Genomic DNA, 24,438 nt, shown 5'->3' on the forward strand with positions numbered 1-24,438 from the left:
TTTGCCTCAGTTTGGGCGGGAAGCGGGAGAGGCCCCCCCCCCGCCCCGCCTCCTCCAGGTGGGCGGGGCCTTCCCGCCCTGCCCCGCGCAGGGTGGGCGGGGCCTCCGCGCTTCCCGCCCAGCGGCGCCGCCATGGCGGAGGGAGCGCAGCGGGCGGGAAACGGCGGGCATGGGAGCAACGCTTCCCCGCTATCGTCCGGAGGGGCTGAGGGGGACGGGAGCGCTGGAAAGGAGCTGGGGGGGGGTCGTTTTCAAGCTCCGAAGCGCTTTTCTCCTCAGCGCTGCCCCGGCGGAGCCCGCGCTGCGGTGTCAGGTGAGGGGGGGGCGGCTGGAAAGGGACCCCGGGGGGGCGTTGTTGAAGGTGGCCACCAGCATCCTGGGTTGTGTCACCAGCGCTGTGGGCAGTGGGACCAGGGTGGTGACGTGAAGTGGACACTGGGAGGGGGGGGGGGACTGCGAATCCTGGGGGGTGGTTTTGGGACCCTCAGCTCGGGGGGCAAAATGGCGCCAAAATCACCTCAGAGCGCAACGTGGGGGAACCAAAATCACCTCAGGGCTCAAATGGCACCAGAATCACCTCAGGGCTCAATGTGGGGGAACCAAAATCACCTCAGGGCTCAATGTGGGGGAACCAGAATCACCTCAGGGTTCAAATGGCACCAAAATCACCTCAGGGCTCAATGTGGCGGAACCAAAATCACCTCAGGGCTCAAATGGCACCAAAATCACCTCAAGACTCAACTGGCGGCCCCAGAGGTGTTGGGGTCACCTCACGCCATTAAAACCCTTGAGGAGCTGGAGCGGGTTGGGAGGAGGGAACGGAGCTGGGGAAGGGGCTGGAGAAGGAGGGTGAGGTGGAAATTGGGGGTGATTCCTTCCCCAAAGGGCTGTGGGGCGTTGAACGGGCTGCCCAGGGCAGAGCTGGAGCCGCCATCACTGGGGGGTGAACAGAGGAGCTTCCTGGGGCCATTTTAGCGCCGGGGGTGGGTTATGGGTGCACTCCATGAGCTTTTCCAACTAAAACAACCCTACAGTTCAAAGGAGGGGAAGGGGCTGCAGCACAAGGGTGATGGGAGCGAAGCAAAGAAAGAACAATTCACTGCTTTTAAATCCCTGGGGAAGACCCTATTTCTCTGCTTCATGTCCATTATGTCTGTTATTCCTCAGAACGCACCCCTGATGAGCAACAAGCGGATCCCGAGCAATTCCGGAAGCCGCCTGACGTATCCACTATCAACAAGAACAACACTCCCTGTGCAACAAGCAGAGCGGCCCCGAGGAAAAGACCCCACAGCAACACCAGGAAAAGCCCCAGTCCCGGGCGACTGTCACCCTGGAAAAGCAGCTCCAGCAAAGAGCACACCATGAATTCCTTTAATTTGTCCCCCAAACCCGTGGTCGGCGCGGCGCGAGCCAAACGCTGCTCCTGGCGCCGCTCCAGCCTCAAGGGGACTAAACGCCGCAAATCTCTCCCTCCCGTTCACCACGACGTCTCCGGTACGCGCTCCGCTTCGGCTCTTTCGCTATGAAATGTAATCCCATAGCCTGACGTTTGGGGTAATTAAGCCTAATTGCGTTATTCCCGCTGTCGGTGGTCTCAGAGATGGGTGTTAACGGTTTATTTTCATGGTTGGCTTTTCCTTGTTGGGAACCCCGTTCCTCCCTCTTTTCGCTGCTCTTTGTATCCCCGCTCTGTTAAAACAGCTCTTAGTGCCTTTCAGCCCCATCCCAGCCCTTTGCAGCTCAGCGCTGGATTTAATTGTCCTGAAACCGTTTTGTTGTGGCTTTTCAGAATTAAGCAAACCAATCAGGCTGAATTTAATTGTCCTGAAATAGTTTTGTTATGACTTTTCAGAATTAAGCAAATCAATCAGCCTGGATCTACCGGAGCCAGACCGGCTTTCCCTGCTCCTATTGTCCAGCTTCCAGGTAACGTTCTTGATTTAAAACAAAACCGCATCATTTTTCTCTTCTCTTTTACCACTAAACATTCTGATTTCTGCTAACGAATCCTCCCCTCAAACTTTGTTGGAAAGGGCACTAAGAGGTTCTTTTTCCCCTTTAGTTTTCAGCACAGAAATTCGAAGCCACCTTGAAGGAAACCGACGGCTTCAGCCCCGAGCTTTTCAAAGCCAACGGTCAGTGCGATACCCCCAAAAAATCCCCCCAAATCCTCTCAAATTAAACCCAACGCAACCAAAAAACGCGCTAATTACCTTTTTAAAGGATGAGAAACCACCACCTGTGCTCACGGGGGTGAATTATCCCTTTAAAACATTAATAATAACAACCGGAATTACCTCCTGACGAGGAATCGCGGCGTTTTCTGCACATTTGGGCTCCGTTTCTTGTGTTTAACCATTCCCAATGTCCCACTTTTGTCCCATTTTATCCCCTATCTCCAGCGCACTCGGTTTCCGAAGAGCTGAAGCGCTACGTGCAGAAGCTGCACCGAGACGGGACCTTAACGAACTGCGTAGACGACCCTAAAAGGTCAAAACGTGAGCAGCCTGTGATATACGTGCGGGACGTATAGATCTGCCCGTCTATAGATGGTTTATCGCTGCTTTAGGGCTTCGCTTGACCCGGCTTTGGATGAGTCCGTGGCGCAAATTAAGGAGCACATCGCCAGGTAGGATCGGATGCCGGCGTGAGCTGAAACTCTTTGGATCAATACAGGTTTAGACGCCCCTTCCGAGAGGGTTTTTTGGGTGGGTTTTGGTGATTTTGGTGTTTTCTGAGCTTTCTGGTGAGTACAAATGTGTTGTCTCCGCAGGTTCGCGGCCGAGAGTCAATCGTGGGATGAGCTCTTGTTGCACTACCAGGAGAGCGCGGAGGAAAGCTCCAGGTGGGGGTTGTCCCCCCAGATCCCTCTGTTTTGGGGTGTTTTGGGGAGAAAAGGGGTGTAAACGCTGTTTCCACAGGCGGCTGGAGGAGCACAAGCAGAACCAGGGGGCGGCTGAGCGCCCGAGTCCCCTCCAGCCGTCTCAAGCGCACGTCCTGGGCACCAAACCCAACTACCAGCAGATCCTGGATGAGCAGGGGGAGGTCCTGAGCTTCATGGAGCTGGTGGTGAGCAGCTCGCGGTCGTTTTGGGCGGAAAACACTGAGATTTGGGGGGTTTATCTCAGTCTTTTCAATGGGGTTTTGGTTTTGCAGCTGGACGAGCTGCAGCAAGCGGTGCAGCTGCTGCAGGGGTTCAGCGACGACAGCCAGCGCTACCTCCGGAGCCTCTCGGAGCAGCTCGGTGAGCGGGACGGTCCCGGTTTGGGGGTGGAGGCCTCCGGGGGGGTCGTTACCGGGGGTTAATGGGGTTTTTTCCCCCCCGTTCCAGCCGCCAGGACCTTCCGGAAGCTGGAGGGCTCCCCCGTGCGCAAGCTCATCACCACCCCGCCTAGGAAGCCGCCGCTGCCGGAGGGTTGAGGGGTGGGAGCCGGTGCTGCTCTCAATAAAGGCGGCGGGACCCGGTAGCGGCTCCGGTTCCCGGTTTCTTCGCATTTCAACGCGCCTTAGGGGTCTTGGCCGCCGTTTATTGGTCGGCGCGAACGTCGCTCAGAACTCACCAGCCAATCGCTGCAGCTGTAGGCGGTGCCGCCCAATGGTTGCTTAGCAGCGGAGAGGGGGGCGGGGTCTTCCCGTGTTTGGTCTCCGGTACCGCCCAATCGTTGCTTAGCAGCGAAGAGGGGGTGGAGTCTTCGTGGTGTTTGGTCTCCAGCACTTCCGCGTTTCAACGCGCTTTGTGGGGGAGTCGCTCGCCGCTTAGTGGTCGATGCGAACGCCGCTCAGAACTCGCCAGCCAATCGCCGCAGCTGTAGTGCACACCAGTCCAATGGTTGCTCAGCAGCGGGGAGGGGGCGGGGCTCCGCCACTCCCGGCGCGGAAGCAGCGGCCATGGCGGCGGCGGAAGGTTCCGCGCTCACCGGGGTGGCCTGGAGCGTCTCCCCCGAGGCCGCTCCCGCCGGCTGGACCGTGGTGGGCGCGGGGGCCGGCGGGGAAGGGGCCGAGCGGGCAGCGCTGCCCGGTTCCGGGCCGTTCTGACGCTCCCCGTGCCCGCAGATCACCGCTACCGTGGAGGGAACGCCGGCCAACCTGGGCAAGGGCTTCGGGAACAAGGGCGGCGGGTACCTGTGCGTGAGCACCGGCGGAGCCCAGGTGCGGGGCGGGGGGAGGACGGGGGGGTTGTGCCGTGGGCCGGTACCGGGGTCTCGTCTCGGTGCCCATCCCGGTACCGGTTCCAGGCCTCCCCCGGCTCGGTGGTGACCGACGTGCAGGTGCTGAGTGACCGGACCCCCCACCCCCCCGGTTACATCCGCGTCCCCGAGTTCCCGGAGTCCCGTAAGTATCGTGGGGGTTGGGGGAGGAGGGAGAGACCCCGGGAACGGTTCCCGGTCCCCCCTCCCGGTCCTGTCCTCCCGTGTCCCCCCCCGCCCCCCGCAGGAGCTGCCGCCTCCCGGAAGAAGCGGGTGTACGTGAAGCTGCTGCCGGCGGGAGCGGCCGAGACGGCTGTGACCGACCTGAGAGTGAGCGGGAAGAGCAGGACGCTGCCCGGGTACCTCAGGATAGGGTACGGGACCCCCTGAGCACCCCAAAATGGGGTACAGGGCCCCCCTTGTACCTCAGGATAGGGTACGGGACCCCCTGAGCACCCCAAAATGGGGTATGGGACCCCCCCCTTGTACCTCAGGATAGGGTACGGGACCCCCCTTGTACCTCAGGATAGGGTACGGGACCCCCTGAGCACCCCAAAATGGGGTACGGGACCCCCCCTTGTACCTCAGGATAGGGTATGGGACCCCCTGAACATCCCAAAATAGGGTATGGGACCCCCCTTGTACCTCAAAATAGGGTACAGGACCCCCTGAATACCTCTGAATAGGGTATGGGACACCCTCACGGGATCCCCAAAATACCTGAAAATGGGGTACGGGACCCCCCTAAATACCCCAAAATAGGATATGGGACCCCCTGAATACTTGAAAATGGGGTACAGGACCCCCTTTGTGTGTCAAAATAGGGTACGGGAGCCCCCTAAATACCTCAAAGTAGGGTACAGGATCCCCCCAATACCTCTAAATAGGGTATGGGACCCCCCTTGTACCTCAGAATAGGGTACAGGACCCCCTGAGTACCCCAGAATAGGGTATGGAACCCCCCTAAATACCTCAAAATAGGGTCTGGGACCCCCAAAATTACCTCAAAACGGGGTACGGGAGCACGTGGGACCCCAAACCTGGGGTTTTGGGGTTGTTTTCTCTTTGTTTTTCCAGGGAAATGGGCAGTTTTGCCATTTGGTGCAAGAAGGCGCCGTTTTCGCGACCCATGGCGCCCCCCTCCCCCACCCCCCGGCCCCCCAGCCCCCCCCTGCATCCCCCCCAACGCCAGCTCCCCCCAGAGCCCCCCAACAGGTACAAACCCCCCATTGTGCACCCCCCGCTTACCTAAACCGGCCCCAAACGGGGACCAAACCCCGCGGGCGCTGCTGCTGCTGCTGCCGCCGCGTGGTTCCCCTCCCCGATGTGCGGCTCGTTAATTGATTACATATTAATTAATCCCCGCTCCAGGTCTCTGACGAGCAGCAAACGCGAATCTCCCTACGACGCCTCCGGCATCTACGGCCTCTCGGGTAAATCATTTCCTCGAGGGAGCCGCGTAAAGCAACAATACTTAGAGTATTTAAAATACTAAGCCAGGCTTAGCGCTTGTTCACCCACCAGTTTTGCTAAGCCTGGAGTTGAGCTCGGTTTTTAAGACAAAGGTTGTTCTGTGCTTGGATCATCTTGCTCTGACTCTTCTCTATAGGTTTCCCATCCGCTCGTCTACGCAGCGATTAATTAATTAGGTCTTTTTGGATGTATTTTCATGAGGTTTTTATGTATTCAAGCGTCTCCGCTTCTCTCCCCAGCGATGGACGGCGTCCCCTTCACCCTGCACCCCAAATTCGAAGCCAAGCTCAACTCTGGCACCAACGTGAGTTCTTCCTTAAGCTCCCGTTTAATCCATCACCACCAGGCTTCGTTTTGACCATTTCCCCCCTTTTTTCCAGGCTCTCCTCGCCGATCTGAGCGTCAAATCGCTCGCCGACATCGACAGAGAGGTGATGGGCACTTCCGGGGCGGCGAAACGGGTCATTCCGCTCATTATCTTATCCCCACTGATTAATTGTGGTCGTTTGCAGTACAATTACACGTTCGTGGTGGAGAGGACGGCGGCCGCTCGGCTCCCACCGGGCGTCTCTTAGCGCCGACCTCCAGGGGTTAAACCACAGCTTAACGAGCTCCTAAGGATCGATATTTGATTACAGGAATCGCCGAGGAATCGAATAAATGTGTTGATTTTCTCACCTCGAGTGGTTTGGGGGTTGAAATTCAGGGTGTTGGTTCTACGCGCTGCTTTGTCTCTTTATTCCGAGCGTCGGGGGTTTATTGGGGTGTAACCCACCCCGCTATAAACACCCCGGCGCTCTCCCCGCCCCCCCGCAAAGGATGTTGCAAACACCGTTCAAAACACAGCGATTCTCCCTTTAGTTACCAAATTCTGTGTGTTTCCTCGAAACGTTTAGGGCGGTTGGTACAAAACCCCCGTGCGGCGTCCCGGGGGTGTTAAAAAGGGGTTGTTTGTAGAGGTGGTTCCGTGGGTTGGTGTCAGAACGATGGGGGTGGCCAAACGCGGCCTCCCCCCGGTGTCGCGTTGATGTGGATCCCGCTCATGAAGGCACTTTGAGTTTGGCGCTGCCCAGCAGGAGCTGGAGGATCCGGTCGACCAGCAAAGCCAAGAAGAAGTCGGCCAGGAGCACCTCGGTGATCACCACCTTGAACTGGGGACACCAAAACGCAACCCATTAATCCCCTTTTCCTCCCCGTTTTGGTGATTCAGCCAAGTTTAAACACTAAGAAGCCACCACTTGATGTTCGTTGACATCAACGTCTCTAATCCCACCCAAATTCTCCTTGAAACCAAAGGTATTTGATGGTAAAAAGCCCAAAACTTAAGGAATCTTGCTCCTGGTGTCGCTCGAGTTTAAACATTAAGAACCCATCACTTGATGCTCTTTGACATCAACGTCTCTAATCCCACCCAAATTCTCCTTGAAACCAAAGGTATTTGATGGTAAAAAGCCCAAAGCTTAAGGAATCAAGTCTGTCACCCCCAATGTTGATTGAGCTTAAACATTAAGAACTCACCACCTGTTTTGTTTGGGTGTTCATTGACATCAACACCTTTAATCCCGCTCGGTTCTTATGTTCTGCTTGTAACCAAATGTAATTTAGAGGTAAAAAAGCCCAAAGCTTAAGGGATCTTGAGGCTGTTGCTCCCGGTTTCAATCGAGTTTAAGCACTAAGAACCCATCACTTGATGCTCTTTGACATCAACGTCTCTAATCCCACCCAAATTCTCCTTGAAACCAAATGTATTTGATGGTAAAAAGCCCAAAGCTTAAGTTATCGAGTCTGTCACCCCCAATGTTGATTGAGCTTAAACATTAAGAACTCACCACCTGTTTTGTCTGGGTGTTCATTGACATCAACACCTTTAATCCCGCTCGGTTCTTATGTTCTGCTTGTAACCAAATGTAATTTAGAGGTAAAAAAGCCCAAAGCTTAAGGAATCTCAAGGCTGTTGCTCCCGGTTTCAATCGAGTTTAAACACTAAGAACCCATCACTTGATGCTCTTTGACATCAACGTCTCTAATCCTACCCAAATTCTCCTTGAAACCAAAGGTATTTGATGGTAAAAAGCCCAAAGCTTAAGGAATCGAGTCTGTCACCCCCAATGTTGATTGAGCTTAAACATTAAGAACTCACCACCTGTTTTGTCTGGGTGTTCATTGACATCAACACCTTTAATCCCGCTCGGTTCTTATGTTCTGCTTGTAACCAAATGTATTTTAGAGGCAAAAAGAGCCCAAACATAAGACATCTCAAGTTTGACATCAATTCCACTCAAGTTCTCCTTGCAACTAAATGTATTTTAGAGGGGAAAAAAGCCCAATATAAGGAATCTCGAGGCTGTTTTCAGCCTCTGCTGAACTAGAGCTTGAAGCTCTTCCTATCACCCAAATCACTAAATCATCCAAGATTTCACAGCAAATAAACCCAGCGCTTCAGCGGGATCGCGGCGCCACGCTCGCACTCTGAGATCCTTCCTAATTAGCGCTGCTGCGAGTTATTAGTGCCCGACGCTGCGCTAACAGCCGGTTTCTCTGGGGCTGCGCCGTCACGCTCACCTCGGCGGGGATCTCCACCAGGCCGAACTGCGCGTTGAACTCCGGGGAGGAGCCGCTGAGCAGCCCCACGATGGTGAGGCCGGACAGGACGATGCTCCAGAGCAGTGGTTTGTTCTCCCGCAGGCTCTCCATGAACGGGTGGCCCTGAAACGGCACCGAGAAAACCTCACAAGACTCTCACCAAGCACTTCGGGACACGCGGCTCCTTCCAAAATGAGAGCGTTACCCCCGCAGAGCGTTGACAAAGCGATTTGTTTCATATTATTGCAGTTTAATCACAAAAAGCGCTTCTGCGGTGCTGCTGGAGATGGGATTTAAGGGGTTTAAGCGCGACTTGCCTTGTAGTTGATGGCGAAGGTGGCCATCTGCATGGCCATGGACATGATGTAGACGGTGCTGTTGACCAGGCTGGGCTCAAACTCCTTGTACAGGTCCACAAACTCCTCCTGCCTGCAGGAGAATGGGGAGAGATCAGGGGGTGAGGGGAAATGGGGGGACAAGGCCAAAATGGGGGGACAAGGGGGAGATTGGGGGGACAAAGCAAGATCGAAGGACAAGGAGAGATATGGGGACAAGACAAGGGGAGATGGGGGGACAAGACAAGATGGGGGGACAAGACAAGGCTGAAATGGGGGGACAAGACAAGGCTGAAATGGGGGGACAAGGGCAAAATGGGGGCACGGGACAAGGCGAGATGGGGGCACAAGACTGAAATGGGGGGACAAGACAAGGAGAGATGGGGGACAAGGCTGAAATGGGGGGACAAGACAAGAAGAGATGGGGGGACAAGGCCAAAATGAGGGGGGACAAGACAAAGAGAGATGGGGGGACAAGACAAAGAGAGATGGGGGGACAAGACAAGAAGAGATGGGGGGACAAGGCCAAAATGAGGGGGGACAAGACAAAGAGAGATGGGGGGACAAGGCCGAGATTGGGGGGACAAGGTGAGGGGAGAGAGGGGGACAAGGCAGAGGGAGATGGGGGGACAAGGCAGAGAGGGATGGGGGGACAAGGCCAAAATGGGGGGGACAAAGCGAGTGGAGATAGGGGGACAAGGCCAAAATAGGGGGGACAAGACAAAGAGAAATGGGGGGACAAGACATAGAGAGATGGGGGGGACAAGGCCAAAATGGGGGGACAAGACAAGGGGAGATGGGGGGGGACAAGACAAGGAGAAATGAGGGGGACCAGGCTCAGAAGGACCCAGACCACGGAGCCTCCCTGGCACCAACCACAGTTTCTTTAAGTCTTGTGTAAACCCAGTTTGTTGGGCAAAACCCAGTTTGCTCCCCAACACCCGTACTGGTACAGCTCAGAGCGGCACCACAGGCGCTGCAAACACCGCTCATCACCGGTTTCTCTTTCCCAAACCAGAAACGAGATGTGTTCCGATGGGTTTTATGGCGTTTGCCGGCTGACCTGGCGCCGCTGCGCGCCTGGGCGCCGCGGTACAGGAACACCAGGCTGAGGAAGTGCACCAGGAACTGCAGCAGCACCGTCAGCACCGTGTACAGGTTGAAGATGTTGGGCAGCGGCCGCTCCTTGGAAAGCGTCTTCAAGGGCTGCGAAAGGAAAGCGGGTTCGAGCGTCTCCACTCGAATTTGTGTTACACGGGAAACGCCGGGGTGAGTTTTGCTTTGGGTGGATGTGAGACCCCCCCAAAGCTTCGTTAAGCCCCCCAATTAAACTGAGCGAAGGTTCAGGAATGAGCCTGAAATCATGAGATGCTCCTTTGTTCAAACCCAAATCCAAACTAAACCCCCAAGAGAACCCCAAAACAAACCCCAAATCCAAACTAAACCCCCAAGAAAACCCCGACACAAAACCCAAACCCAAATCTAAACTAAACCCCCAAGAAAACCCCAACACAAAACCTAAACCCAAATCCAAACTAAACCTGGCAAGAAAACCCCGACACAAAACCTAAACCCAAATCCAAACTAAACCCCCAAGAAAACCCCGACAACAAAACCTAAACCCAAATCCAAACCAAACCCCCAAGAAAACCCCGAAACAAAAGCCAAACCCAAATCCAGACTAAACCCCCTCACCAGCGCTGCAGAGCGTTTGCTTATTAAAATAAATGGGTCTTTATAAAGAGGGATTCTTGGGCGATGCTGCCTATTGGGGAGCAGTGCAGGGGAAAGGGACCTCGGGGGCCTGGGGACAGCAGGGTGACCATGAGCCAGCACTGGGCCCTTGTGGCCAGGAAGCCAATGGGACCTGGGGGGGATTAGAAGGGGGTGGTCAGTGGGTCAGAGAGGTTCTCCTGCCCCTCTGCTCTGCCTTTTAGATCAGATACTATCAGGATATACTTGGGGAACATATATATATATATATGTATTTATACAGCCATAGCACCCTGAGAACGCCCCATCTGGTCTGATCTGGGAAGCTAAGCAGGGTCGGGCCCAGTCAGCGCTTGGATGGGAGCCCAGCTGGGAATAGCGGGTGCTGGGGGCTGAGCCAGCACTGGGCCCTTGTGGCCAGGAAGCCAATGGGACCTGGGGGGGATTAGAAGGGGGTGGTCAGTGGGTCAGAGAGGTTCTCCTGCCCCTCTGCTCTGCCCTTTAGTTCAGATACTATCAGGATATACTTGGGGAACATATATATATACATATATATAATATATATAGCCATAGCACCCTGAGAACGCCCCATCTGGTCTGATCTGCGAAGCTAAGCAGGGTCGGGCCCGGTCAGTGCTTGGATGGGAGCCCAGCTGGGAACAGCGGGTGCTGTGGGCTGAGCCAGCACTGGGCCCTTGTGGCCAGGAAGCCAATGGGACCTGGGGGGGATTAGAAGGGGGTGGTCAGTGGGTCAGAGAGGTTCTCCTGCCCCTCTGCTCTGCCCTGGGGAGGCCACATCTGGAATAGTGTGTCCAGTTGTGGCCCCTCAGCTCAAGGACAGGGCCACGTTCCTGTGTCACCTCAGCTGGGTGTTCCCGCTTGGGGGGTTGCACTGGATGAGCTTTGAGGTCCCTTCAACCCCTGACACCCTGTGACTCTGTGCCCTGCGCTCACCTTGGAACGGGAGATGAAGAGGAAGCAGCCGGCCAGGAGCAGCCCCTGCAGCGTGGCCTGGAAGTCGCTGAACTTCACGCCCTCCAGGTAGAGGACGCTCTGGCTGTAGGCCAGGATCAGCGCGTTGAGCGCCAGGATCTTGAACATCTGCAGCGTCGTCACCAGCGTGCAGCGCCCTTGCTTGATAACGTGGCAGACTGAGGAGCGAGAGGGAACACAGACGGGTTTTGGGGCTTCATCCCTGTCTAAGAAACATCCCTAGGGCTCCTTGGAAACACAGCAGGTGATGCTGCAGCTTTGGGGGTGTTTCTCCCCTCCGTTTTGGGTTATTAGACGCAGGAAAGGTGCGGATGGGTTGTTCGGCGCCCGGCGCAAACTTACTGCACTGAATGGACGAGAGCTTGGAGGTGAAGGGGGCGGCGATGCTGGCGTCACCGAGTTTCACCACCGGCACACGCTCCTCCTCCAGATCCCTCAGGACCTGGCTGATGCGCTCCTGCGGGGAATAAGAGCGAGATCAATGTGGTTACAGCACCTGGGATCCATTGGGATCTCGCACCATCCTCTCCCACAACCTGAGAAACCTCCATGAATTGGAGGATTGGCTGGAAAAGCTCGTTTTGCTCATTCCGGCCACGCAAATCCAGTCTTTTCCCAGCACATCCCGTTATTTCCAGCTCTCCGGTAAACCAGAGGAGGAACGGAGAGGAAGGAGAAGCAAACCACATGGTTACCAACCCTCTGGATGGCCAACTGCTCCTCCCGTTGGGACAGGACCCGGTGCTTGGCGCCGCGGGACGTGGGTTTGACGGCGCCGCTCGCCGTGGTCGGCAACGCGGATCTGGCGTCGCTGGCACCGTCCCGAGGCCGCTTCTTCCGCTCCGGGAGCCGCTCGGGAGCGTTGGCCAGCAGGGCCACCCCTGTGAGGGCAGAGAAACGGGAGCTGAGGGGAAATGGGGTGTAATGGGGGTTAAAATGTGAGCTGTGGGGGAAATGGGGTGTAATGGGGGTTAAAACGTGAGCTGCGGGGGAAATGGGGTGTAATGGGGGTTAAAACGTGAACTGCGGGGGAAATGGGGTGTAATGGGGGTTAAAATGTGAGCTGTGGGGGAAATGGGGTGTAATGGGGGTTAAAACGTGAGCTGTGGGGGAAATGGGGTGTAATGGGGGTTAAAATGTGAGCTGTGGGGGAAATGGGGTGTAATGGGGGTTAAAACGTGAGCTGCAGGAGAAATGGGGTGAAATGGGGGTTAAAATGTGAGCCGGAAGGAAAAAGGGGTATAATAAGAGGGTAAAAACGTGAGCTGTGAGGAAAATGGGGTGTAATGGGGGTACAAACATGAGCTGGAGGAGATATGGGGTGTAATGGGGGTTAAAACGTGAGCTGTGGGGGAAATGGGGTGTAATGGGGGTTAAATACGAGCTGGAGGGAAAATGGGGTGTAATCCCTTCACCGGCAGAGCATTTTCACCAAGCAGGAGTCCCAATCGCTGTTTCTACCCAGAGATTGGCGGGCAGGGACTTGAGCCACGTTCTGTTTGCTGAGGTAAAGCTTAGGGGGGAGAAACCGAGGAGGAATGGACCGCAACCCTCCAAAGAGCAGAGGAATGAGGAGCGTGAGCCCCGAGTGGGTGCGGACTCACCTACGTCCGCGTGTTTCAGGGCCCCCACGTCGTTGGTGCCGTCGCCACACATGAGGGTCACGTAGCCCAGGCTCTTCAGAGCCGTGATGACGAACTCCTGCGGGATGGAAATGTGTGGGGAGAATCGGTTCCGAGGCCCCGGCTGGGCCAAGCGTTTCGGGTCTAAGGAACTCGCTGGATTCATAGAATCCCAGGATATCAGGGGTTGGAGGGACCTCAAAGCTCATCCAGTGCAACACCCCCCGGAGCGGGAACACCCAGCTGAGGGGACACAGGAAGGTGGCCCTGTCCTTGAACTGAGGAGTCACAACTGGACACACTATTCCAGATGGGACACACTATTCCAGATGTGGCCTCCCCAGGGCAGAGCAGAGGGGCAGGAGAACAAGGGAGCGACCCCCAAGTGCCTCCAAATGGCACCAAAAATCACCTCAGGGCCTAAAGCGGCGCCAGAATCACCTCAGGGATCAAAATGGTGGCACCAGAATCACCTCAGGGATCAAAATGGTGGCACCAGAATCACCTCAAGGCTCAAAATGGCGCCAGAATCACGTCAGGGATCAAAATGGCGGCACCAGAATCACCTCAGGGATCAAAATGGCGGCACCAGAATCACCTCAGGGATCAAAATGGCGCCAAAATCACCTCAGGGATCAAAATGGCGGCACCAGAATCACCTCAGGGATCAAAATGGTGGCACCAGAATCCCCTCAGGACTCGACATGGAGCCCAGAATCCCCTCAGGGCCCGACATGGAGCCCAGAATCCCCTCAGGGCCCGACATGGAGCCCAGAATCCCCTCAGGGCCCAACATGGAGCCCAGAATCCCCTCAGGGCCCGACGTGGGGCCCAGAATCACCTCAGGATTTAAAATGGCGCCAGAATCCCCTCAGGGCCCAAAGCGGCGCCAGAAGCGCCTCAGGGCCCAAAGCGGCGCCCAAAGTCGCCTCAGGGCCCAAAATAGCGGCCCCAGGGGAGCCAATTTTGGGTTTTTTGGCCTCGATACAAGACTCTCCACTTGCCCTTTGTATCCAGCCGAAACCTCTCACCTTCTGCTTCGGCACCACCCGCGCGAACACCTGCACGTGCGGGATGAGCTCCAGCAGGCGCTGCCTGTCCAGAGCCTGCAGGTGCGCGAGCCCCTCGCCGGTCACGCACAGGTCGTAGCGCCGCGTCAGCTCCCGCAGGGACGCCGGCAGGACCGGCAGCGCCACGGCGCCGTCCACCGACCGCCATTGCCAGCCGGAGCCTGCAGAGAGACGCCTGAGCTCCGGCCAACCTGCACGGCCGCCAGAAACGCGCCCAAAAGACACCAAACCCCGGCGGTCGCGGGCGCTCGGTGCGCGGGACGCGAGACGTTTCGCTTCTTGCTACAGCGCCACGTCCGCATCGCAACTCAAAACGGCCTTCACGTGGCTTCTCTGCCTCCGAGCTCCCTCAGAACCCGCACAGCAAGGAGCTGAGCTGCTATTATTTCGGTGATTCGGTGCTCAGCCGGCTCCATTTTGGAGCACGGCGCCCTCCAAGCCGCAAAACAGAGCGAGGAGGACAGGAGGATTGGTTTCCTCCATCGGCGTCGCCACGCGGATGGCTTTGGTTGTTGAACCCCGGAACGCGGAGCTGTTTTCAACACGGGATGGGTTACCTGTGCTCCCAGGAGGCTGCAGGACCAGCGTGTGCTCCCGCTGGAGGAAATGCAGCTCCCGCGCCACGTGGCAGGCGGTGAGCGGATTGTCCCCCGTTATCATCACTACCTGAGGGGAAAGCGAGAAGGGTCAAATAATCAGTTTAAAGGAGGGCGAGCGGCATTTCGCAGCGAGTTCTCTTTGGGATGGAAAGATCTCTGCGTAGCGTGGGTGCTGTGGGTTCCCTGCAGGTTATTCCTCCGGGTCAAAGCAAATCGCAAAGCGACACCATCATACCCACGCGATCTTTCACCACGGGGAAACCGTCGCCTTCGCAAAGGTTTTCAGCCCCAAAATCCCAAAGCGTTGCTTACACGGTGCGACGCGTTCTGGATCTCCCTGATGACCGATTTGGAGTCGGCTTTGAGAGGACAGGAGACCACCATGAATCCCACGAACCTCAGGTCGCACTCCAGAGCTTCGCGCTTCATCTCTCTCACCTGCCGAAGCAAATTGGTGAACAAAGCATTACCTGCCGCTCTGTTTTCTCGCCCGACGGCGCTTGATCGCAATTAAAGCGCCGCCAGAAACGCAACCGCCGCTCCGAGATGCGCAAAGCGACCCTGGAGCATCCGCCGCTGCTTTGAAAAGCTCCACAGAAAACACTTCCAAGCGCCCATCCACGTAAAACCGCGTTTGCAGCTAAAATTTCAGCCGTTATAAGGAAAGAATTGACGCCGCTTTACAAAAGAAACCGAGGTTTTGACGGGTAATGTGCAGGAATTCAAAGCTGGGAGCGCAAAGCGACACCGAGAAGATCCAGATGCTCAAAACCAACGCGGTTAGAGCAGCTTTAGGCAACCGCATCCCCCAAAGAGCCCCAACCGCTCTTAGAAATCCCCGTTTCCTTTAGCAGGACTTGGATTTGAAGGCTGAACGAGATGGAAATACCTGCTGGTGAGTGAGGTGTCCCAGCTCTTTGTAGCCCAGGGCCAACACTCTCGCCCCTTCATGTGAGATTTCAGTGTGGACCGCGTGGTAGTTGCTCGGGCACTGAGATAACTGGGAAAGAAGCATGGAAAACACCACGTTAATACAGCTCCAAAGGTGGTTTTGTAGCATATTTCAGCGTTTCTCGTTAAAAAGGCCCTTCCTGTCGCAGGGAGATGCTCTCACCATCTTATGCAGCGTCTCCGGGGCCCCTTTCACAGCTGCAATGTAACAGAGCTCAGTGGAGCCGATCTTCTCGTACGACGCCAGCACAGACATTCTCTTCAGGGCACTGGCAAAATGAAAGCGCTGGTGAATTTTCAGTCCCTGAGTTTTAATACTTCTGGGGAAAACTTTCTCATCTGGAAACAAACAGATCAGGAAATCCTGAAAGGTCTCTCGGTATCAAAAGCAACATCCCTCCCTTTGGGTCCCAGAGGAGCCCACAGGTCACCGAGATCATACGAATTTCGGGTCCCAGAGGAACACACAGGTCACCAAGACCATAGGAATTTCCTCTTTTAGACACAAGAACAGAGCTGGAAAGTCTCGTGTGCACAAGGAGGGGGTAGAAGTGATGGGGACGCCCCTGTGTGTCACTACAAACAGCTACGTGGCGGGTGAAGGTGCATTTGTAGCGTGTATTATTATCACAGGTAAAAATCCAGACGCAAAACCCACAATGACACAGGGTTCAGCGGGATGTGCACATTGTGCTTGTGGCAGATTTCTCCTCTAGCTCCCCAGGAACGCGAAATACAAGAGCTCAGAGCAAAAAGCCTCCAGAACGACGCTAAAACCCACATTGTGTTCACACTGTGGTTGTGCCGCTCACGCTCTGATTTTAGCGAGGACAAGGAGGGCTAAGAGGCACCAAAGAGCCGCAGATTTGCAGCGCTGAGAGTGGATTTCTGCTGTTTGCTGCCCTGTAGACGCACAGGGTGGGGATTTCTATTGCCCCCACCCACCTCCTGGCATCGCACCAGCTGCAATTCACTCCTCGAACCTCCATAAACCACATAACGTCCCGCTCGGAGCTGCCAAACCAACGTTATCGGCGTCGCCTCCCCAAGAACCCGGCGCGGTGTGAATGGGGCTCGGGTGGAGCGGAAAGGGGTTTTACCTTTGGTTAAGGTCCAGTCCACGGCCATCAGCATGGCCTTCTCCAGGGGATCTCCCACCAGCGTCCCGTCGTCCAGCTGCACCAGCGAGTGGCACGTGGCGATGGCTCGGTGCGTTTCCACAGGGATGTCGGACACCGGCGTCACCTCCTTCCCATCCCTGCCGGCGTTCAAGATGGGGACAACGTCAATAAACAGAGCCCATTCACGTTATCTCGGCCAAATTCCTGCTGTAAGGCGGTAAACAGTGGAGCTTCTCATGGGGAGATCAAAGGCGGAAGAAACCTGGCGCTGGCTCAAAACAAGCGGTGCCAAACCCCCTAATTTTTGCCCGGCGTCCAAAGCAAACTGGGTTGGAGCAGAAAACCAGAAACAGGGGCCTGAATTAACGCACTGAAGTAGGTTTAGAAGCAAAGGGCTCGGACGGCTCTGCTGCGGCGTTGAGTCGTCAAGGACGGCTCGTTATGGGCGTGGAATGAGGACGCAGGATGTTACTGCATGGAGGAGCCACAAAGGTCTCGGCGACAGTGCCCATAGCCCAGAACAAGGGAAATAAAGTGATAGGAGGAGAGGAAACGGCCTCAAGTTGCACCAGGGGAGGTTGAGGGTGGAAATTGGGGGTGATTTCTTCCCCAAAGGGCTGTGGGGCGTTCAACAGGCTGCCCAGGGCAGAGCTGGAGCCGCCATCACTGGGGGGTGAACAGAGGAGCTTCTTGGGGCCATTTTAGTGCTGGGGGTGGGTTGTGGGTGGACACCATGATCTTAAAGGGCTTTTCCAACCAAAATGAGGCGATGATACTAAAAATCAGGTAGCAAAACCCCCGCAGGACCTACCTGAGCCCGGCTACTCCTCTCACTACGAGGTGGTCGCTGGTTAACGTGCCGGTTTTGTCAAAACAGCAAACTTGCACTTTGCCGGCAAAGGGGATGCGGAAGGGCTCCGTGCAGTACACGTCTGAGGGAGGGGAGAGGGAGGGGAGAGGGAGGGGAGAGGGAGGGGAGAGGGAGGGGAGAGGGAGGGGAGAGGGAGGGGAGAGGGAGGGGAGAGGGAGGGGAGAGGGAGGGGAGAGGGAGGGGAGAGGGAGGGGAGAGGGAGGGGAGAGGGAGGGGAGAGGGAGGGGAGAGGGAGGGGAGAGGGAGGGGAGAGGGAGGGGAGAGGGAGGGGAGAGGGAGGGGAGAGGGAGGGGAGAGGGAGGGGAGAGGGAGGGGAGAGGGAGGGGAGAGGGAGGGGAGAGGGAGGGGAGAGGGAGGGGAGAGGGAGGGGAGAGGGAGGGGAGAGGGAGGGGAGAGGGAGGGGAGAGGGAGGGGAGAGGGAGGGAGAGGAGATTCCCTGATCAGCTCCAAAAAAGCCACGACGGGATGCTCACAGCTGTCATTTCACCCTCATTCCCTCCCCGACGTGACAAGTCGCTCCTATCTTTGTGCGTTTTAGGCTCGGTACTTACAAAGCTTGGCCAAGGCGATGAGGGAGGTGTTGACGGCCAGCGAGAGCTCAATGGGAAGCTCAGGGGGAACGACCGATGTCAGGATCAACGTGCACTCCAGGAAGAGCTTGTAGCGGTTCCTGCTGGGATCCTTGGTGCCTATGGAACGAGACAGAGGCCTGAACCCCTTGTTCTCAACCCGTGTGCCCCCCAGAACTACAACGAGAAGCTCATCTACCTCAGAAGGGTGAGAAAAGCACCCAGAACGCTGAACCACTTATACAGCCCAACCCATATATCCTTAACTCCCAGAAATAACATCGATCGCCCTAAATGTTTTGGTACAAATCCCACGTAGAGACCCAGAAAGGGGCAAGAAACCTCACCTTCGATCCAGACGTAGGCGGCAGCGGCCACGGCGAAGACCAACAGGAACAGGATGAAAATGAAGGTCTCTAAGTTATTGGCCGTCACTCTCTTCACCCCAAAGAGGATGGTACGGAGCAGCTTTCCCTGCGGAAAGGGTGCTCAGTGTGAGAAGCGCGCTCCGCACCACGCAGCGGGTCGGTAAATATAGCGGTGGAAGCCAAGCTTAAAAGCACATTGTGGTGTTTTGGTGCCAGAGCCTGAAAATTATGCCCATTTCTGTGATTCTCTTCATACTCACTGATAATTAAGCCGTTAAAAAATGCTCAAACTCGTGCTGCGTCACTTTGGTCGATGATTTCTTTAATGCAGCCTTTAATTTTCAATTGGAAAAGCTCAGGTTCACATCTCCAATCTCCACACACACACTCAAATGCCTTTTCCTAACTATTATAACCACAGAAACAGGGATAACCAGGAGCTGTAGCCTCTCACAAACAAACCCTTGTATCAAACTATTTCACCACCTTTATTTATTCCTCTTGCAAACAAGTTAATTTCATGCCCTGATTTCTATTTCCCATTGCTGTACGTTAAGGATTCGAGCGCTAGAGACGCAACCAGCACCACCGAGGCGAGAAGGCGCGTTCACACCTTACCTGGGATGTGTTGAAGCCGGTTCGCAGAGCGTACGCCACGCACCCGTTATCGACGGCTGCAACGGGAACGAGGGTTATAAATCTAACGCAAATCTTTTATAGCCTTGCAACGGGGAACACGCGCTCAAAGCTGCACCCTCCTCTCGCTCGCAAGGGGAAGGAGTCAACTTTAATATTGTAGAATATCATGGTAGTCAAATAATAAGTGATAGGAAAATGAGTCAATAACACCCTCCAGAAGTCGCGTTGAGCTGTCGGAATAAATCTGTGAGCGCACAATGCGCCGTCTCCGAGGGAATTGGGGTAGGTACATACGTTTCAGGCCGGTGCTGGCTTTTTGGGGAGGGATGTGCTGCACCACTTTGGTTCCCCCGAAGATGATGTGTAACCGGGAATCTGTCTGCATGTCCAGGACGTGTTCCGGGTTCAGATCCTCCACGGGCTCCTGCGGGACAGCGCTCAGGCTCAGAATCACAGCTCTAAACAAGCATATTTAAAGGATTATATTCTGGTTTTATCCCACGTGATGCTCTCAGCTTCAGCCGAAGCGACCTGAGCTGAATCTAGATCATAACAGACCGTTCGGCTCCTGGGTTTAGTGCCTGGCATCTGCGGAAATGCCGCTTTTGGGGGACTCGTTCACGCTCACCACGCTGAATTTGGCAAGAGAGGCTCTGCACGTACTACTTAAGCCACAAAAAGGAGGATTCGGGGCTTTGAAGCGCTCTGCACTTGTTCCTCCTCCCACCTTTACCCAGCCAAAGGAATCCAGAGCAGGGAATGCGTGGGAGATGGCAGAGCCCGAGTTCAGACCCACGGGCTGGATTCAGCGCCAGCCAAACCAGCCGTTGCTGTTTCTCATTTACCGGCGCCCATTAATCACTGATAGGGAGCCGGTAACAAATGGAGCGGGTCGCTCAGGCCAGCGCTCGCACCAAGAGATCATTCGCCCTTGGAAATGCCGCAGCGGCTCGAATAGGCTCGGATATTCCTCCTTGGGCGGGTTGCAACAAGGGGGGGACGCAGAGGATATTGCACAGACCTTCATCTGCGGCACGGACTCGCCCGTCAGCATCGCCTCGTCCACGATGCACCTCCCGCGCAGCAGCAGAACGTCGCACGGCACCAGGTTTTCATGGGGGGACCGGCCTGCGATTCAGATTAAAACCAAGAAGCGTTTGGCCATGGTGCAGCAGAGCTCTCCCACTGTTTAGGTGAGAGACGGGAGACCCCTAAAGCTTCAAACCTGCCAAGTCTGCCCCGGTGTGGCTGAGAAATGAAAAGGTTTGAATGTTATTTGGTCTCTGTTGAGATCAGGGAAGTATAAAATCAAATCGCTTTGTTCTTATTGTCGTTCAGGCACCACAATTGGGGGTGAAAGCGCTTTAAAAGGGTCAAGAGACAGATCCGCCCGTCCCCTTCCAGGAAAATCATCAGCAGGAAGGGAATTCTTCACCTTCACGCTCTGCAGAATCTGAGACTGATTTAATCTCGGTATTTGCCTTTAAGACGGGCAGCAGGTCCAAGAGATCCAGCCCCCAATTAATCTCTTGGACCCTTGAGCTGTGACGCCTACAAATCAAAGTCCCCGAAGCGCCCGAGCGAGACCGTCGGGATTTTGCACCTAATTCAATTCACCACACAACCGAACGCGCCGCAAAGAACCCGGTTTTTAAACAACCATCAAGCAAACCGTTACCAATGGAAACGATGTCCCCGGGAATAATCTCGTCACTGGAAATCGGGCGCCACTTGCGGTTTCTGTAAACCTGTAGGAAATGAAATAAAACCACTTTAGGAAACAGGATTGGAGGGAAAAGATGGGAAATGGGAACAACAAGCCAAAAACTTCATGCACAATCCGCTGCGGGTCTGATTACCTGGATCATATAGGGCTTGTTGCCCATTTTTCGGATCTCCGACATGTTCCTCATTTGCTGCTGGACCAGAGAAGCTTCGAACGCCACCAGCATGGAGAGGGTGAAAACGCTGTAGTACCAATACTCATCCAGGCACCACAGGCCCACGCAGAACACCTGGCGGGGAACGCGACGCTGGAATTACTCCAATGTCCCCGAGAAAACAAAGGTCTTTTGTTGCTGGGGTTTATTTGCAAGCAATTTTAGCAGGGAGAAGTAATCACATCTCTTTTTGTTGGGTTATTTTACCTGAAAGACGAAGAACGGAGCTGTCGCTCTTTCTTTGAAGAGTTCCAAGAACTCCGGCACCACCATCTCAGCCCTGGGAAAGGATTGAACCCTTATCAACCAAAACTTTGCAGATTCACAGCAAAATCCCAACGCAAAACCTCAGCTGTCGGACCCGAACACCCACAATCTCCCTATTTTCAATCCCTTTGGTTCAGTTAATTTATCATATGCAATTAATCCCCATTTACAGCCCCCCTGGAGGAAACCGCTTGGACCAACACAATTCTCTGTCCTTAAAGAAATTTGAAGTACTGGGAATAATTGAAGTTTAAAAGAAACAAGAGTGGAATTGTGGTTTAACGCTGTTTTTCCCAACACACCGGGATACTTGCTGGAAAACCTACTTGTTTGTGCCATATTTCTTCTCTGCCGCTCGGATTTCTTTGTCCTCCTGGTACCCACGGGCGTTCTGGTAATAACACAGTGGGTGTTCCACGGGAAAAGCCACAGGAAGAAACTGTTTCTTGCCGTCTGTCTCATAGGAGTATTTGATCTTCTGAAACTCAAAAGAAAGAGCCTCCCGCCCATCCTCACCCTGCGGAGAGGGGGAAAACCAACCAAACAAGGTGAGCGCACCCCAAAGGCTTCAAAAGGTGAAAAAAGGATCACAGAGTCACAGGATGTCAGGGGTTGGAAGGGACCTCAAAGCTCATCCAGTGCAACCCCCCCAGAGCAGGGACACCCAGCTGAGGTGACACAGGAAGGTGTCCAGGCGGGTCCCCAGCACCCGCTATTCCCAGCTGGTCTCCCATCCAAGCATTGACCGGGCCCAACCCTGCTTAGCTACCCAGATCAGACCAGATGGGGCGTTCTCAGGGTGCTATGGCTGTATATATTATGTATATGTATATATATATATGTTCCCCAAGTACATCCTGATAGTATCTGAACTAAAGGGCAGAGCAGAGGGGTAGGAGAACCTCTCTGACCCACTGACCACCCCCTTCTAATCCCCCCAGGTCCCATTGGCTTCCTGGCCACAAGGGCCCAGTGCTGGCTCATGGTCACCCTGCTGTCCCCAGGCCCCCCAGCTCCCTTTCCCCTACGCTGCTCTCTAACAGCTCATTCCCAACTCACACTGAACCTGGGCTTGTTCTGCCCAGATCCAGACTCTACACTTGTTCTGTTTCATTGAATTTCTCCTCTCCAGCCTGTCCAGGTCTCTGATGGCAGCACAGCTTCCAGTGCCACCACTGCTCCAGCTTGGTGTCACCAGCAAACTGGGTGACACTCACTCTACTCCCTCCTCCAAATCATTGATGAATAGATTGAATAATATAGACCCCTGGGGCACTGCACTGGATCCAGGGCTCAACTGGACTCTGCCCCATTGCCCACGACTCTCTGGCTTCTTCCCTTCACCAGTTCGCAGTCACCTCACTCAGTTGAGCTGTGAGGATGCTGTGGGACATTGTGTCAAATGCCTCACTCAAGTCACGAAGAAACCTCAACCCCCTTAAATCTTTACTGTAGGATTCTGCTCGGCGTACACGCACCAGAAAACACCACGCGACCCTGAACGTCCCCGCTTTTGGCTGATTTTTCCCTGATTATCGAAGTTAAAGCCGCTAAACCGAGCAGCGGTTGAAGGGACGAGGGTCCATTCCCGTGACAGCCGCGTCCTCACCTGGTCTCTGTGCAGCGGCACCAGCTCCACCGACCCATTGTTCGGGGTGGGCACGACTTTGGCCAGCGTGGCTTTCTTAGCGCAAGGCTCCTGCAACGCAAATGAGAGACGCTTCGTTACGCGGATTCGTTTAACGAAGCCCGAGGAATCCGTGTAGGATCGCAACGAGAGACGTGGAGAAAACAGCTCTGCACAGTCGGATGCTTTTGCTGTTGTTGGCATAAAAAACGTTTCGGTTAGCACAATCCACCCCCAAAATGGTACGGTGCAACCACAGGAAACAGATTCAGCGCTTCGGAGCCCCAGTGAGACACGGTTACAACAGCAACCGGCTGGGCCAGCGTCAAAAGGCAGAACAACCAACACCGGCAAAAGCCGCTGGGTCCTGCCCTGAACGCTCAGTTCCCCCCAGAGAATCATCACAGAATGTCCTGAGGTGGAGAGACCCGCACGGACCATCGAGTCCAACTCCTGTCCCTGCGACAGCCCCGAAATTCACACCATGAGTCCCAGGGCGTTGGGCAAACGCGTCTTGAATGCTGTCAGGTTGGGGCTGCGACAACTCCCTGGGGAGCCTGGTCCCCAGCACCTTTCCTAAAGGTTTTGTTTAGCTGCCCGAGGGAGAAGCGTCGCTGTGCAAAGCGTTTCATAGAACCATTTCAGTTGGAACAGCCCCTCGGGATCACAACCCAACTCCAGCACTAAACCGCGTCCCTCAGAACCTCCAAACACCTTTGAAACCCCTCCAGGGATGGCGACTCCACCACTGCCCCACAGCCCTTTCCACGAAGGATTTTTCCCTAATATCCAATCTAAACCTCCCTTGGCACAACCTGAGGCGTTTCCTCTCGTCCTGTCACTTGGGAGAAGAGCCCAACGCGCTCCACCCGCCTCTCAGGTAGCTGTAGACAGTGAGGTCTCCCCTCAGCTCCTGTTCCTCAGGCTGAACCCCCAGTTCCCTCAGTCGCTCCCATCACGTTTGTGTCTTATCGGCCCTCATGGCTCTACCACGCTACAAGAAACACCCTCCCCATGAAGCCCGAGCGCCTCCGCGCCCTCAGCAGCTCCCACCCACCAAAGGAGCCCGGGGGCAGCGGAAGGAACCGCCCGGCCCCGCAGGCCTCTTGGTGCGGCCGGTCCCGCAGCCCCAGGACTCACCCGGACGCAGGTGAGGGCGCAGTGAGCGTGCACCGACCACAGCCCCGAGAGCGCCGTGAGCAGGTGAACGACGCCGATCGCGGCGAGCGCCAGCAGCGCGGCCTCGGGGAGCGCGGGGCGCGGGCCCGCTCCCGGCCCTTCCTCCTCCTCCGCTTCTCCCCACGCCGCCCACACGCGCGGGCCCCACAGCCACAGCCACGCCGGGTAGAGCCCCGCCACGAACGGCAAGACGGTGCCGTGGAGGAGCCGCGGCCGCCGCCGGTACAGAGTGACCGACGAGACCAGCTCGTCCACCGGAGCCGGCGCGGCCGCCGCCATCTTCCGAGAAAGCCGCAACCTGTCCACTTCCGCTTCCGGCGGGGAGGGA

The 24,438-nt window shown here is 55.6% G+C and overlaps 3 protein-coding genes across 4 annotated transcripts; 2 read left to right on the forward strand and 1 right to left on the reverse strand.

The window, feature by feature from the left end:
- The first annotated feature begins 112 nt into the window (after positions 1–112).
- On the forward strand, positions 113–3,470 carry DSN1 (DSN1 component of MIS12 kinetochore complex). Its single transcript, XM_065859213.2, has 10 exons — positions 113–313; positions 1,168–1,497; positions 1,856–1,929; positions 2,066–2,138; positions 2,406–2,493; positions 2,573–2,632; positions 2,777–2,848; positions 2,925–3,072; positions 3,160–3,247; positions 3,335–3,470. The coding sequence occupies exons 1-10, from the start codon at positions 133–135 to the stop codon at positions 3,421–3,423; spliced, it is 1,203 nt and encodes a 400-aa protein (XP_065715285.2). The 5' UTR covers positions 113–132; the 3' UTR covers positions 3,424–3,470.
- Positions 3,471–3,764: 294 nt separating this feature from the next.
- On the forward strand, positions 3,765–6,340 carry MVB12A (multivesicular body subunit 12A). Of its 2 annotated transcripts, XM_065859221.2 has the most exons (9): positions 3,765–3,972; positions 4,057–4,152; positions 4,239–4,335; positions 4,438–4,564; positions 5,268–5,405; positions 5,562–5,623; positions 5,903–5,967; positions 6,044–6,094; positions 6,176–6,340. In XM_065859221.2, the coding sequence occupies exons 1-9, from the start codon at positions 3,892–3,894 to the stop codon at positions 6,236–6,238; spliced, it is 780 nt and encodes a 259-aa protein (XP_065715293.2). In that variant the 5' UTR covers positions 3,765–3,891; the 3' UTR covers positions 6,239–6,340. The 2 variants fall into 2 exon arrangements, with proteins under 2 accessions (XP_065715293.2, XP_071656816.1); XM_071800715.1 differs by having other exon boundaries at positions 6,044–6,340.
- Positions 6,341–6,497: 157 nt separating this feature from the next.
- Positions 6,498–24,417, reverse strand: ATP13A1 (ATPase 13A1). Its single transcript, XM_065859202.2, has 26 exons — positions 24,072–24,417; positions 22,914–23,003; positions 21,631–21,821; positions 21,245–21,317; positions 20,957–21,112; positions 20,776–20,845; positions 20,119–20,225; positions 19,392–19,521; positions 19,077–19,132; positions 18,438–18,564; positions 18,073–18,210; positions 17,462–17,582; positions 16,630–16,787; positions 15,693–15,868; positions 15,468–15,578; positions 14,891–15,016; positions 14,537–14,645; positions 13,941–14,140; positions 12,892–12,988; positions 11,987–12,168; positions 11,630–11,744; positions 11,249–11,445; positions 9,645–9,787; positions 8,564–8,675; positions 8,226–8,369; positions 6,498–6,814 (listed from the first exon to the last, which is right to left on the reverse strand). The coding sequence occupies exons 1-26, from the start codon at positions 24,387–24,389 to the stop codon at positions 6,704–6,706; spliced, it is 3,558 nt and encodes a 1,185-aa protein (XP_065715274.2). The 5' UTR covers positions 24,390–24,417; the 3' UTR covers positions 6,498–6,703.
- Positions 24,418–24,438: the final 21 nt, after the last annotated feature.

Source organism: Patagioenas fasciata, chromosome 32, assembly GCF_037038585.1.
Source record: "Patagioenas fasciata isolate bPatFas1 chromosome 32, bPatFas1.hap1, whole genome shotgun sequence".
Lineage (NCBI taxonomy): Eukaryota > Metazoa > Chordata > Aves > Columbiformes > Columbidae > Patagioenas > Patagioenas fasciata.

Excerpts from the sequence above, each read along its gene's own strand:
- DSN1 (XM_065859213.2), top strand. The coding sequence starts at position 133 with ATGGCGGAGGGAGCGCAGCGGGCGGGAAACGGCGGGCATGGGAGCAAC. Across the intron at positions 1,498-1,855 it reads CGTTCACCACGACGTCTCCG|AATTAAGCAAATCAATCAGC; the intron begins GTACGCGCTCCG and ends ATGACTTTTCAG. Across the intron at positions 3,073-3,159 it reads TGAGCTTCATGGAGCTGGTG|CTGGACGAGCTGCAGCAAGC; the intron begins GTGAGCAGCTCG and ends TTGGTTTTGCAG.
- MVB12A (XM_071800715.1), top strand. The coding sequence starts at position 3,892 with ATGGCGGCGGCGGAAGGTTCCGCGCTCACCGGGGTGGCCTGGAGCGTC. Across the intron at positions 4,153-4,238 it reads TGAGCACCGGCGGAGCCCAG|GCCTCCCCCGGCTCGGTGGT; the intron begins GTGCGGGGCGGG and ends TACCGGTTCCAG. Across the intron at positions 4,336-4,437 it reads CCCCGAGTTCCCGGAGTCCC|GAGCTGCCGCCTCCCGGAAG; the intron begins GTAAGTATCGTG and ends CGCCCCCCGCAG.
- ATP13A1 (XM_065859202.2), bottom strand. The coding sequence starts at position 24,389 with ATGGCGGCGGCCGCGCCGGCTCCGGTGGACGAGCTGGTCTCGTCGGTC. Across the intron at positions 20,846-20,956 it reads ACAAGCCCTATATGATCCAG|GTTTACAGAAACCGCAAGTG; the intron begins GTAATCAGACCC and ends CATTTCCTACAG. Across the intron at positions 18,211-18,437 it reads CGCCTACGTCTGGATCGAAG|GCACCAAGGATCCCAGCAGG; the intron begins GTGAGGTTTCTT and ends CTCGTTCCATAG.